This window comes from Phodopus roborovskii, unplaced genomic scaffold (genome assembly GCF_943737965.1).
Source record: "Phodopus roborovskii unplaced genomic scaffold, PHOROB, whole genome shotgun sequence".
In the NCBI taxonomy this organism is placed as follows: domain Eukaryota; kingdom Metazoa; phylum Chordata; class Mammalia; order Rodentia; family Cricetidae; genus Phodopus; species Phodopus roborovskii.
Window position 1 is genome coordinate 15,283,389 of NW_026126629.1, and position 13,351 is coordinate 15,296,739.

Genomic DNA, 13,351 nt, shown 5'->3' on the forward strand with positions numbered 1-13,351 from the left:
GACCACAGTGCCACAGGGATATGGAGGGCTGGACCTGGAAACCCTGCTTCCTCTTTCCTTGGGCAGCCCTGCCCTCACCCCATGCTGAAGAGGCCCATGGGTGCTGACATGAAAACCGCTGGGGTTATGATTCCTTATTCTGGTCAAGCCCAGGGCCTCCCTTCGAGGGCCTAGTGCATGAGGTGATGTGCATTTGGGCCCTGCGAGTCCACTGCCCAGCTCTCGGTCTCCCCCAGGAGCTGTTGGCCAGGCGCCAATGTTCTCACTGGGTCTTCTTTCTTGTTTCTCTAGGTCCAAGCGTCCTATTGCCATCTCCACAGCAGCGCCCCCAATCCAGTCCCCACTGCCAGTGATCCCCCACCAGAAGGTAGGTGCTGACCGCTTCAGTGGGGTCCACTTATCCGTGGTTCCTGGATAAACTTGCCTGCCTGCCCCTGCCCCTGCCACCGCCGACCCTTACCTAGGACACATTGAGTTGTGGGGATGTCTATCTGGCCTCAACCCGGCTCCAGCAACTGTTCTGAGAAGACACCAGTTTGGAAAACAATGTACTGAGAAGAGGGCCAGCGTTCTAGCCAGACAGGAAACAGGTGTCTGTCTAGAGGGCTCTGACCCTCATTGTCTGGGGACACTGAGACTAGAGTTGCTGTAAAGAGGCCCCAGCTTGAGTCAGCCATCCCAGGAGACACTCCCAGGTATACAGGGCCTTACTGGCCCTCAGAGTTTCTCCTCCACACAGATTCTTCTAATTTCTAAGTGTCTACCCTTCCCTCACAGCTACAGACCCCTCTGTCCATTAGGAAGTTCTTCTAGTCTTAGAGGCTAGGACAGGAGTGGAGGGGCAGCAGAGCCCGGGGCCCCACATCTCATCACTAGATCCAGAGGCCTCCCAAACCTTCTCTAAGCATCTGAACCCTGTGGTCCAAGGGTCCACACTTGGGAAGGCCTATGCATAGCTCCTCCACTCACTCTTTACTACAACTATAGACTGACTACAGTCTGTCCAGTGAGGAGATTGGACAGTAGGTGAGATGGGATGAAGAGAGTCATGGTGGGATGATGGTCATAGATTGGATAGATTGGGGAGCTGGACATAGGGCTACTGGGAGAAATTGCTAAGGTAGATAGAGATGGCCAAATAGCCCAGTTGCTTCCTTAGGTTTCCCTCTGTACCTCCACCCCAAATGTCAGTCAACCCTGGCTATGAAGGGTCTTCTCGAGGTTAGGTCAGTAAATCCGGGGGCCTGTCTGCACTTACAGGGTACCCATTCAAAGGGAAAAGGGGCCAATGGACAGGATAATGATACCTTACTCTCCCCTGAGCTGTGCATCCTCCTCCTTCACCTCGGGGGCAGGCCTGGCTTTCTGGGAGGAACTTCGCATTCTGCCTAGATGGATGCCAGCCTGTAGACCAGGAATCCCAGGCTTCCCTCTTCCGCTCCTCTTGCTGAGGGCCTTCCTTTGTAATGCCCCGTCTGGGTGCTTCATGCAGCAGGCTGCAGACTGTGGGTGGTGGGCTACAGATGCTCACACTAACACATCTGTTTCAAGTCCACCTAGAAGCACAGCCATGTGTGGCCTCTAACCACTGTCTTCTCTCTCCCCTGCATGGTGCTGCCCTATGTCAGGACCCCGCTCTGGACACGAACGGCAGCCTGGCGACTCCCAGCCCCAGTCCTGAGGCGAGGGCCAGCCCAGGCACCCCGGGCACCCTGGAGTTCGGGGACACCTTTAGCTCCTCCTTCTCCCAGACCTCTGTCTGCGCCCCACACACGGAGGTCCCGGAGTCTGTCCTTCCTCAGGGCAGCCCAGTGGCTAAGACCAGCCCAGAGGGTGTACAGGGCTCAGTCAGCCCCAAAGTTCTGCCAGGCCCCAGGCAACCGAGGCAATATAACAACCCCATTGGCCTGTACTCAGCAGAGACCCTGAGGGAGATGGCTCAGATGTATCAGATGGGCCTCCGAGGGAAGGCCTCAGGTGCTGGACTCCTAGGAGGGTAGGTAAAGGGCACCCTGCTGTCTGGTTTGGAGCCACCTGGGTCATCGGTGCTCACTACAATAGCCTGGTCAGGTGGTCAGGGGGGGAACAGGCCTCACCACAGCCAGCCCTGCACCCATGATAGTAGCAGCCCATAGCAACACCAGCAGGGATCCTACCAACATTGGCTGTCAGCCAGGCACATCTCCACTTTGTATGACCACTCTGGAGTGATATGCCAGCTCTTTGCAGATACAGAAACTGAGGCTCAGAAAAGGTTGAGCTGAGGTCCAGATGTCCAACTACTAGGTGGCCAAGCTAAGCCTGCATGCAGGAGCCTCTGACCCCCAAGATTTTCACCCCATCTCACTGCCTTTTGGAACTAAAGATCTACAAGAAAGACCCCACATCCCTGGGGGCCCTAGGCAAGAACAAGGAAGAGTTAGAGATAAGAGACTAAGTTCTCAGCCAGGCGATGGTAGTACATGAGCCTTTAATCCCAACACCCAGGAGGCAGAGGCAGGCAGATCTTTGAGTTCAAAGCCAGCCTGGTCTACAAAGTGAGTTCCAGGACAGCCAGAGCTATATAGAGACCTTGTCTCAGGAAGAAAGGAAGGAAAGCAGGAAGGAAAGCAGGAAGAAAGGAAGGAAAGCAGGAAGGAAGGAAGGAAGGAAGGAAGGAAGGAAGGAAGGAAGGAAAGAAGGAAGGAAGGAAGTTCTCTAAGGCTACCTGGGGGAAGAAGCAACAGAAGTACCCATGGAGAGACTGGGTAATGGTGTGAGGAGAGGAGGTTTGCAGGGCTGACCCAGGCTAGGATAGACTGCAAGGAAGCAGAACTCTGAGGAGAAAGTGGTCGTGGGAAACAACCCACTTCTGATCCCCACGGTCTAGCTAGTAAAACTCCAAGGTCACTGGAAGGGTAGAAAGGAGGGATGCACATATGCGCATGTATCAACTGCCAGGTCTCTCTTCCCTCTTGTCTCACAGTGACTCTGCTACTGTCCTGTACAAGGCGTGTTCTTATCTCTAGGTGCTAGAAGCACAGCCAGCTGAGTTGAGGCGTTGTAGCCCAGTGTCTCCGTGAAAGGAATCACATGGTTGTCTTCAGTTACTGGGAGGATAAAGACAATGGCACTTGTCACACATTCACTATGGGCTCATTGCCTAGAGTCTTCCAGCAGAAATTCAAGAGTCAGCAACATAGGAGTCCCATCAGCGTGGCCCCAGCCACACCCTCCTTCGCTCTTCTGTGTCCAGTAGACTAGAGATCTTTGGTTTCTCAACTTCCCCAGCCCCTTCTGGAATCTGAGCAAGGCCAGTGTCTAGCACATCATGGCTTCCCCAAGCCAAGGTTTTCCCAGCAAAGAAATGGAAAATTCTAGGAATGGTAGAATAAAGATGGCCTCTTTATCCTGCCTCTGATGGGTAGGTAGGTCTTCCTGGCACCTTCTGGACCCACTCCAGGCAAGAAAATTGCTTTATTGTTGACTGGGACCCCTGGAAAGTCTACTTGCAGTGATGGGATGCCTCCATGGCTGAGCTCTGACTCTGAGCTGGGATCTGACTCTTTTCTTATTAATTTACTTTATGTGTATGGGTGTTTTGCCTGAATGCATATCTAAGAGACTGTCTGATTCTCTAGGACTAGAGTTACAGACAGTTATGAGCTGCCATGTGGGAGCTGAGAATCAAAGCCTGGTCCTCTGGAAGAGTAGGCAGTGCTCTTAACTAACTGCTGAGCCATCTCTCCAGCCTCATAGGAACTGGCTTTGCCAATAACTTCAGAAGGGGGCATTGATTTCCTTCATCTTAACAAGTCAGATATAGTGTGAAACTGATCCTAGATCATACCGCTAGTAAGAGGCGGGCAGAACTAGCACTCCATCTGCCCAATTCCATCTTAATTTGAGATGAAACAGAAAAGGCTAGGAGGTAGGGGTCCTGTCCCTGCCCCCCACATACACCCCTTGACTCTCGGGTACCAGTCCTTTGGTGCAGATGCTGTCCAGAAATCTACTTGGTAAATGTAGAACTTATCATTTGATAACTGGAGAAGCAGGATCCAACAGTATCTTGGAAGCTTGATGCTTCATTCAAAGTAAGAGCAGATGCTGTAAGTGCTGACAGTTGTAGGCAGAAAAAGCTGGGACCTCTGCTGGGCTGAGACCCCTGCTTTGCCAAGTATCTAACTGCTTGAAAGCAACAGAGCTGGCGGTTCACTGTGCCCATCTACTGCATACATCCTGTGCTGAAGGCTTAGACGGAGGGTACAATTACTTGGCATAACCCATCTGCAGGGCGGAAATGCCCACTTCATCCTTTTTTATGTATTTTGTTCATTTTAATCCTGTTTTTACATGTGAGGGTGTTTTGTCTGCATGTATGTCTGTGTACCACCAAAAAAAAGGTATCAGATCCCCTAGAACTGGAATCATAGATGGTTGTGAGCTGCCACATGGGTGCTGGGAATCAAACTCTGGTCCTCTGAGAGAGCAGCCAGTGCTCTCAACTGTGGATCCATTTTCTCTGGTGCCCCCACCAGAGAACCTTATGCATAAGGTCGAGGTGGAAGAGCTTGCCCAGAGTCATAATGTTGAGAAGAGTCCAGGTTAGGAATTGACCTCTGTCCTGTTGCGCTCCAAAAGGAAGTCCCTTCCTTGCTCTCCTCTGAGTAACTTGTGGTGTGATTCTTGGCGACTGGGTCTCTGGGGAGGTATGGAGGAGAACCAGTGGAGAACAAGGGCAGAAAGACCCAAACAACCTGCAGGCCCCAGTGCTCCTCTGAAAGGCAGCCTTCCTCGGCCCCACAGAGCAAGGGCCCCTGAGCAGGCCCTGCAATCCTGGTGCCCCCTGCTGAGATCTGCGGCTTAGGCCCTGTCTGAACTGTGTGTGCTGCACACATCCAACCAAGCCTTTGGATGGAGCAAGAGCCTGGGCGGGGGAGGGCATTAGTGCCAGAGAAGGAGTTGGCGGCTGCACAGGGCAGAGGCAACCCCCACCAATCAGGTCAACACTGCCCTCTGCAGGGGACACTGGGCTGGCTGGTCATCACAAGGGCTGACTGACCCTGCAGCTGTCAGCACTGGCCAAACATGGAGAAGAAATGGCCAAGCCAAGCTGGCCTTTTCCTAATATAGATCCACTTGTGGCTATTTTGAGCATGGGAGGACAGAAGGAATTTTATCAGCTCTAAGACAGTAGGGGACCTGGGCCTGAGTAGATAGATATATCACTGGATCTCTGGGGGGGTGGGTGGGAAGTTCTTGGCTTCCCAGGACCCTGATTGTGGGATGACCAGGTCCAGGCTAACTGGGGCTGAGGTTTCTTCTTCCAGAGTTCATAGTGGGCAGATGTAGGAAAGCAGATGTATTTGGAGACAATGTCCACTCTCCTCCATATTCTCATCTGGAGTGTCAGACAGGGCCACAGGGTCTGCCACCACAGGCGATCTACATTTAAAGCATCAAACAGAACTTCCCCCAAAGAAGTTCATTTCCACAAGGCTCATTGTCCTGTCAGAATGAAGATAGGGTCCCTCAGAGCTGCTTATGCCAGGTGGCCCCTGCTGAGGGCTTTCCTGCACAAGCCTTGGACATGCACTCCACCTGCCTCATTGCTGACCCACAAGGCCTTTGGAGCAATCACTGGAGACTACATCAACCTCCTACTCCCTGCTCCAGGAGGAGTGATCAGTGCTGCCTGCCTGTCCTTTGGGAGAGAGAATAGGACCCAGGGGTCATGGGTAACCCTGTAGGGCACACAACAGCATTGCAATGCCTCCTTGGGGCATGAATGCATAAGCTGCCCCTATGCACAGAGCTACGCTGTGGCTTTTCACATTCGGGGGATCTAGCCAGAAGGAAGTTGGGGCCTCGGGCCCTTCTTGAAACGGCCATGGTAGTCATGTGTCTGTCTCAGCTCTCTCTCTCCAGTGTCTACAGCCAGGTTATACATATATGACCCACATACCTGTACAGCAGTTCTTGAGACAGACAAGAAATCCCTTCCCCCTGGCAAAGCTGGGCGTGGTGGGGACCACCATGGAGGGAGTCCTGGTGCCTCCACCCAAACCAGTGGTTCTAGCAACTCTGATCCCTGGTTCTATGTTCTCTCCTTCCTCGATTCTTACTCCTCAGCCTGAAGTTTTGCCAGTCCAGCCTCCTTCACGACGTGAAGATGGTCTGAAGTTGGCCCCGACGCCCATGCTTCCCCAGTAGAAGTCCTACTCTGACTGCCCTATCTTTGCCTTTTCTCTCCTTCCAGGTGATAGCCAATTCTCCAGCCAAGTTAGTATCCAAGGACAGCATGTGTGTGTCTCTGTGTGCCATTCCAGCATGCACCTGCCATCTGTTGGGTGTGGATGGTGTGTGCCTGTCGGCATGTGTGCATATGTGCATGTATGAGTGGAGGTTCATTGTGCCTTGGATGAGCCTGCATGGGTGTTTGCTGGAGTATGGAGGGGACCCATTGCAAGGGATGGGTATCTATGTGATGTCTCCATTTTGCTCTCAATTTCCTGCTCCAGCAGCTTAAGGCTTGCAGGCTAACTCAGGTGTGTGGGGGGTGCTGCACCGTCACTGGCCTGTGTGGGTCTGAAGACTTTTCTGTCCCAGTGAGACCCCTGAGAAGGACTACATGTGATTTTATCTCTGCTTGAGCATGCATCTACCTGTTAATGGGAAGAACCTGGATGGGTAGAGGTTGGCAAGCTATAGCATGCTGGACTGGGGGCGCCTGGGCAGCCTGAGCCATCCTCCAAGGAACAAGTACATGCACAGAAAGATCTGGAAGAACAGAGTCCCAGTGCAATGACCAGCAGGATAAGCCCCTTCATGGAGAAACTTTGCTAGAACCTCAGCATCTCCAAGTTTGCCCCGTGTGACCGCTTTTCGCCTTTGGAACATTCTAGACTCTGCTTGTGTGGCTGCCTCTTCTGTCACATGGCCCAGCTTCTGTCCTCTTCCCAAGTCCCACTCCCCCAAACCCTCTTGTGTCTGCTTCTCCGTCCTGCTGTGTGTGGTGGGAGTGTGCACCACGCCTGGTGCCTCCACTGACTATAAGGGAATTCAGGCTGAAGGAGCCCCCGAAAGGGAGCTGGGAGAGTTGATTCAGGTGGAAACAAAAGATCATCTGCACAGGGTTTTGGGAGGTGCTAAGAATTTTTCTGGCTACACCCAGGCAGCCCACAGTGGGAGAACTTGGGTAACTTATTTTGAGTCAAGACCTCAGCTTTGGGAGATCTCTCTCCACATTCCCACCAGCATCCTGACCTTGATTTCCCACGTAACCTTCATCACCTGTTGCCCTCTCTCCTCCCCTTCCCTCCTCCACCCCCTACCTTTCTTGCCTGCCCTCCTCAGCGCCGACTACCAGGAACGTTTCAACCCCAGTGCCTTGAAGGACTCAGCCCTGTCCACCCACAAGCCCATTGAGGTGAAGGGCTTGGGCGGCAAGGCTACCATCATCCATGCACAGTACAACACCCCAATCAGCATGTACTCGCAGGACGCCATCATGGATGCCATTGCTGGGCAGGCCCAGGCCCAGGGCAGTGACTTCAGTGGGTAAGCGCCTCCCAACATCGCACGCCTACCTAAGGAGGCTACCAAGCGCTAACAGGACCAGCTTTCTTCCTCACCTAGTGCCTCCTGGGTTCAGGACCCTGGAGGGGGTGGACCAGCCTTCACCAGGAACTTCCGGGATGTGCTGCCCTCTCTCTCTTCAGAATCTGCCTGTCTGTGTTCAGCTGTAGGAGAAATGGCAAAATGCAGAATGTTGTGTTTCCTCAAAGGGATTGCCAGACTCGGCATTTCCTGGGGTCGATGAGACTTCTGTTGTGCTTTTAAAGGAGCACAGGAGACTCCCCAGGCCTCTCATAACTAAAGCCACACCGGGGGGAGTGCAGGAACTGTCTTATTCTTCTAGTGATGGGTATCAATCCAGCACTTGGTGGGCTTGTTATTGGAAGAGGCGTTGGGCTAACTATCCAAGGTACTACTGGCAGTCAGCCTGATGATGGGCATTTCTCATTTCTTCTTTGCCCCAGGAATCCTGGCTTCAGAGTAACAGTTTACAGCGTCCTTGGTTCCTGGGATTGGACTATTCGCTTGGTTGGGGAATTTGAGGGTGGACTAGGGACAAAGCTGGTAGAAACTCAGATGAACCTGGTACTACTCAAGCATCAACAGATCATTCTCTCTTCTCCTATCTTCTCCTCACCGCCCCCAATTTCTATCTTGTCTTTGTCTCTTTCTTTCTCTGTGTATCTTTCATCTCCTCCCTGTATCTCTGTCTCTTTTCTCCTCTCCATTGTTGTTTCTTGTTTTTATCTGTCTCTCATCTGTTCTCTTACACACACACACACACACACACACACACTCATACACTCACGCACACACACGGTGGGGGGTGTGAAGGGAGCAGGTCATTACTTTATGCTTGGGAATGTCATAGCTCACCTCTCTAGGCAAATATTATCCCTGGATCAGAAATCCCCAGCAACTCAGGAGAAAAAGTCTAAGGGACATTAAACTTTTTTCTGAAGCTATAAAAGCAGATACTGTAAGAGGAACACAGAAGTGTCCCAGGCAGTTTCTATAGGGCAAGGACAAGCACTTGAGGTCATGGTGTACATGCAGAGGCCAGAGGAAAAGGCACCCAGCTAGCTACCCATCCTGTGGTCTGATTCTGGAAAGCCTGACCTCGGCTTAGAGAGGCACTACTTCCCTTCGACCACCAGGGGGTGGAGGTTGTCCATTTTGCAGTCACTAGTCCGAACAGCAGAGTTCATGACAGCAGGCAGCTCTTTGCAGACTTTTGGACTGTGTTGATTTACTTAAGTCACTCATTCAAAGAAAGAAAGAAAGAAAGAAAGAAAGAAAGAAAGAAAGAAGGAAGGAAGGAAGGAAGGAAGGAAGGAAGGAAGGAAGGAAGGAAGGAAGGAAGGAAGGAAGGAAGGAAAATGACCGTGCAGGAAAAAACAAAACAAAACAAAACAAACAAACAAAAACATTAGCTCATGTATACCCAGAAAAACAAGTCTGCCTGACTAAACCCAAAAGCCAATGAGATTTCCTGTTAACATTTGTCACTTGGTCCTTGGTGTGCCCTCAAAAAAAGTTAGTCACCAAAGGGAAGTCAAGTGGAAAATAATGGATGAACTGCTCATCACACTGTATTTACTGCACACTAGGATAACGTCTACTTTTGATTTTACTATCGGGGCACCTGTGATTTGGAGACTATGGTGCTCTGTTGGTGAATCTAGCTGTCTCCACCTGTTCCCTTCCCTTCCCTGCCTCTCCTTTTTGCTAGCGTGCCTGGAAAGGATCAACCTTTCCCCTTCCTTTTAACTCAAGCGCGCTGAGCTGATGCTGCTATGGCCCAGTGAGGAACCCTCCTGGCCATAACGTGTTCCGTTTCTGCTGTTAATTTCCACGGTTCTTTCCTCACTGACAGTTTTCTTTTTCTCTCTCTCTTCTTCCTTCACCCACCCCACTCCCCTAACTCATTTCTGGTCCTAACCCCGCTCTCTTGCGTGCGCTGCCCCTCTGCTATCCCATGATGGACGCGCACTCGCACTCGCGGCTGGGTTCCCTTCTGCTTGGCAGGGCATCGCCGCTGGCGTAAGTAGACCCGCAGTGTCTGTCTTGTCATCTGTCCAGTTGCAGGATGGTGTGTGGGCTTGGTGGAATGTGTCTGAGGACAAGTGGTCAGCCCATGTGCTCTGTCCACCTTTTCCCTCACATCCACCTCTCAGCCACACGACATCCTCTGCAATCTTACACAGGCAGATGCTTGTCTTTCGGAGACCACCCATGTCAATGTGGCTATGGAAATCTAGACTTGGCACTCACAGTGTACCCACCCCAGCCTGCCTTCTCCTGGCCATGCTTTGGTGAGGTTTCCCCAGACTTTCCTAGCTTCCCTGGAACATGGCACACTTGGGGGCCAGAATGCACACTGGGCGATTATTCAGTGCCAGAAGGTGACAAAGTCAAAGGCTGCTCTTTTTAGGAAGCCAGTCCCCAGAGCCTGCAAGGACTAAAAAGATCTGGTTGTTCCCAAAGACCTCAGGAACCCTTAGAATCTTTCCTGTACAAGAAATGGCTTTCCGCATGAAGAACAAGAATCCAGTCTTTGCTTCTCGAGCAGTTGTGAGCCTCTCCCTGGACAGACCCCAGAGAACCCATCTCTATCACAATCTGACAGTACCTTGCTCTCTAGGGAAGTGGGAGCAGGGCCACTGCCCGCCATCCTTTCTCTGTCTGTGCTTTCATAGTTCACCCTAAGGAACCAATCCTGGGAAACTAGGCCGATTCAACCCAGCTCCTTGCAGAGAAAGTCAAAGACCTGTGCACCTAGGGCATCCTCTCTCTGCTAGCTAGTCCCCACTGGGGCAGATGGAGGCAGGCAGGAAGGTGCGAGCTAGGACATGCCCCAACTGGGCTGTGTCTCCATGTGGTCAAAGCATCTAAGCTGTGTAGTCCCTGGTAGGCAGACGTGGCCTTTGAGCCTCCTGACCATAAAACACCTGATAGAAAAGACTCTGGGTCAACCAGAAAAGGTAGTACGTAATCTCAGCACTCAGGAGAATGGAGCATGCTACATAGCAAGATTGTTTCCATATGAATATATAAAAGCAAAATAAAGACTAAGAATAACAAGGGGAACAAAAAGGACACTGGGCGGGGGGGGGGGCTGGACCACTTCAGTCATCCCTCGATGTTGCCCCTGTCTGCCATAGCCGGCACTAGTCAGCTGACCTCTCTGGACCTCAGTTTCAACATCTATTAAGGAAAGGGCTAGCAGGTAGGCTGTTACTGCCTTAGGCCTGGGCTGAGAGCGCCTCTGACAGCTGAGAAAGTTTCTGGGCAACACAGATCCACAGTCTGATCCATAAAACTCCAGTCAGGTGGAAATTCCAGCACCTGAGAGGATCCCTGCAGGAGTTGATACTTTAATTCAGTTAAGAATTTTGAGCACCTACTGTTATGTCAGACCCTGGGAGCTTAAGGGAATATCAGCAGATTCCCCTCAAAAGACTATGCGGCTTCGGGGCAGAGACCAGGCCTGCAGCCTATTCCAAACTCCGCCTCCGTCCCCAGCTATAACCCCCACCATCCATGCAGATCATGCCAGTGCCGAGCAAAATTTCCCGCTTTGTTTCTCATAACACTTTGTAGCTAGCCAGGCTGTCTCCTGCAGCTGAGCCAGAAGCCCCAGGCGTCTTCCAGCAACAAGGCCTTGGCAGCTCCCTGTCTGGATCTGTGGGTGTGAGGAGGCCATTGGATGGGTCCTGAGCAGGACTCCAGGTCCCTCAGGCAGGCTGTTCCCACCCTGCCCCACGCAGAGCTGGCTCAGGGAAGCCAAAATCACTTCAAGGAGAACTACCTCCTCCTTCCCTAAAGGGACTCCAGCCTGTGGGGTGGGAACTTGTTTAGGTCCAGGGTTAGCACTGGAGTGGGGCCAACAGGAAGGATAGAAACCTCATGGGCAAGAAGTCCACGGTCCCACTGGGCCTCCCCTGACCTCTGAACCCCTGAGCACCGAAACTCCAGGCGTCTCAGCTCTTCTGATAATAGTGGGTGGAAACAGTGGGTACAGATGTGTGTGTGGGGGAAACACAGGGGGAGAACAAAGTTGGGGTAGGGGTGGAGGGGGTCTGTGTTCCAGTCTGGCCTCCACCCACACCCCTTCCTGCCCTACAGGAGCCTCCCAGTGAAAGACTTGGCTGTGGATAGCGCCTCTCCGGTGTACCAGGCTGTGATCAAAAACCAAAGCAAGCCAGAAGATGAGGCTGATGAGTGGGCCCGCCGGTCCTCCAACCTACAGTCTCGCTCCTTCCGCATCCTGGCCCAGATGACAGGGACAGAATACAGTGAGTGGAAGAGTTGAAGTGGGACAGAGAAGGGGTGAGACAGAGTGGCCTGGCTCCTGCAGTCTTAAAGCCCATAGAAGCTGCCCTTGATGATTAACTGACATTGGCAGAGAGTTGGCCATGGGGAAGAGCTCTGGGCCTCTAGGTGGGCCTTCTACCTAACCCCTAACTCCAGACATGAGCAGAAGCCTTGTCATATAGTTTCCTGCAAGGTGATGGCTCATGACTGGGAGATGAGGACCTGCGCGCCTTCTCGGGCCACTCCCTCTCAACTCCCCCTGGCAGAGGAGGCCTGGCATGCATACTCTCAAGGCCCCCTCTGACAAGATGGCTGATTCCTGGGGACCTAACTGTCCTCAAAGCTGTAGTGGGACTTTCTTCCTATGTCCACGGTGAGTCCTCCTGACCAACTTCTTTTTCCCACAGTGCAAGATCCGGATGAAGAAACTCTGCGGAGGTCAAGGTAGGTGCCTAGACCTGGGTTCCATGGCCTTGCCTTCTAATCTTGTCCCTCCCCGGGTAGCCCCCAGGCCACATGACTCATGGAAAGAACCTTTCGTGTTTATGTATTTGAAAAGCTCAGCCCTTAAAGGGCTCCAGCAGATTCGGGCTTGGGTGGCTTTCCCAGGTCAGTGTGGGTAGACACAGGTGTGAGGACTCTAGGCTGTCCTGGCTCCCTTCCTGGGCAGGGGCAGGGCTGCTTTGGCCTTCGCTGGGCTTTGGAGAATGAGGACACTTCTTCCTGTAAGGGCAGTGAGCCAGCGCTTCACCTGCAAACTCCTCTTGGGCCTATTCCCTTGTGAGTCTGAAGGCTTGGCACTACGAGCAGGCACACGGAGGGCCATGCTAAGCATGCATACCTGACCCCTAGACTCGCCGCTGGCCCATGCATACACTGAGGCACTAGTTTTATAAATTGCTCAAGCTATAACAGCTGCTTCAGGGAAGTACAAGCCCTTGGCACAAGGAGGGGCTTGTATAGGGCTAGGCATCTCAGGGCATGGTCTCCTGGTCAGTGGCAAGTCTGGGGCCATCACCACTTGCCTACTGCCCGTGCCCTGTTAGGAGCTGTAGCCCTGGGCATGAATGGAGCATGGCTGTTTTGAAACCCACTGGAACCTGTCAGGGCCTTCCATGGTGAGGCATGGGGGGGGCAGTGTGATTATCTGCTTCTGGTAGTGAGGATGTCATCTGCATGTTCTTCTTGGACAGTCTGTCTGGGACCCCTGAGTCCTGTGATGGCCTCTCTGGGAGGGTCTGGGACTCCAAGGCATGTTATACCCTGAGCCAAGCTTTCTGTACTTGCTAACCACACATGGTAGCCACAGAACTCTAGAAGAGTAGGGTTCTGGGGCCAGCTGGGACTCCATGTGCATTTGATTGTTGAACTTGTATTTTTGCCAACCTGAGCTGCTCCCACTTTTTTTTTGGCTGGGAGTGTGCTCCTCCCAGCCCTGCTAAGGGTGCCATGTGGTCCCGGAAATGTGTTTAAC

The 13,351-nt window shown here is 52.5% G+C and overlaps 1 protein-coding gene across 2 annotated transcripts in view; it reads left to right on the forward strand.

Annotated features, from left to right (window-relative positions):
* Positions 1–13,351, forward strand: part of Ldb3 (LIM domain binding 3) — a 58,228-nt gene that overhangs the window by 9,420 nt on the left and 35,457 nt on the right. The window contains exons 4-8 of one of the 2 annotated variants that reach the window (XM_051206893.1): positions 292–367; positions 6,242–6,264; positions 7,339–7,542; positions 11,689–11,858; positions 12,285–12,321. In XM_051206893.1, coding sequence (XP_051062850.1) covers positions 292–367; positions 6,242–6,264; positions 7,339–7,542; positions 11,689–11,858; positions 12,285–12,321 — 510 coding nt within the window. Of the gene's footprint in view, positions 1–291; positions 368–1,628; positions 1,997–6,241; positions 6,265–7,338; positions 7,543–11,688; positions 11,859–12,284; positions 12,322–13,351 lie in introns of both variants that reach the window. The other variant, XM_051206892.1, reaches the window with a different exon arrangement.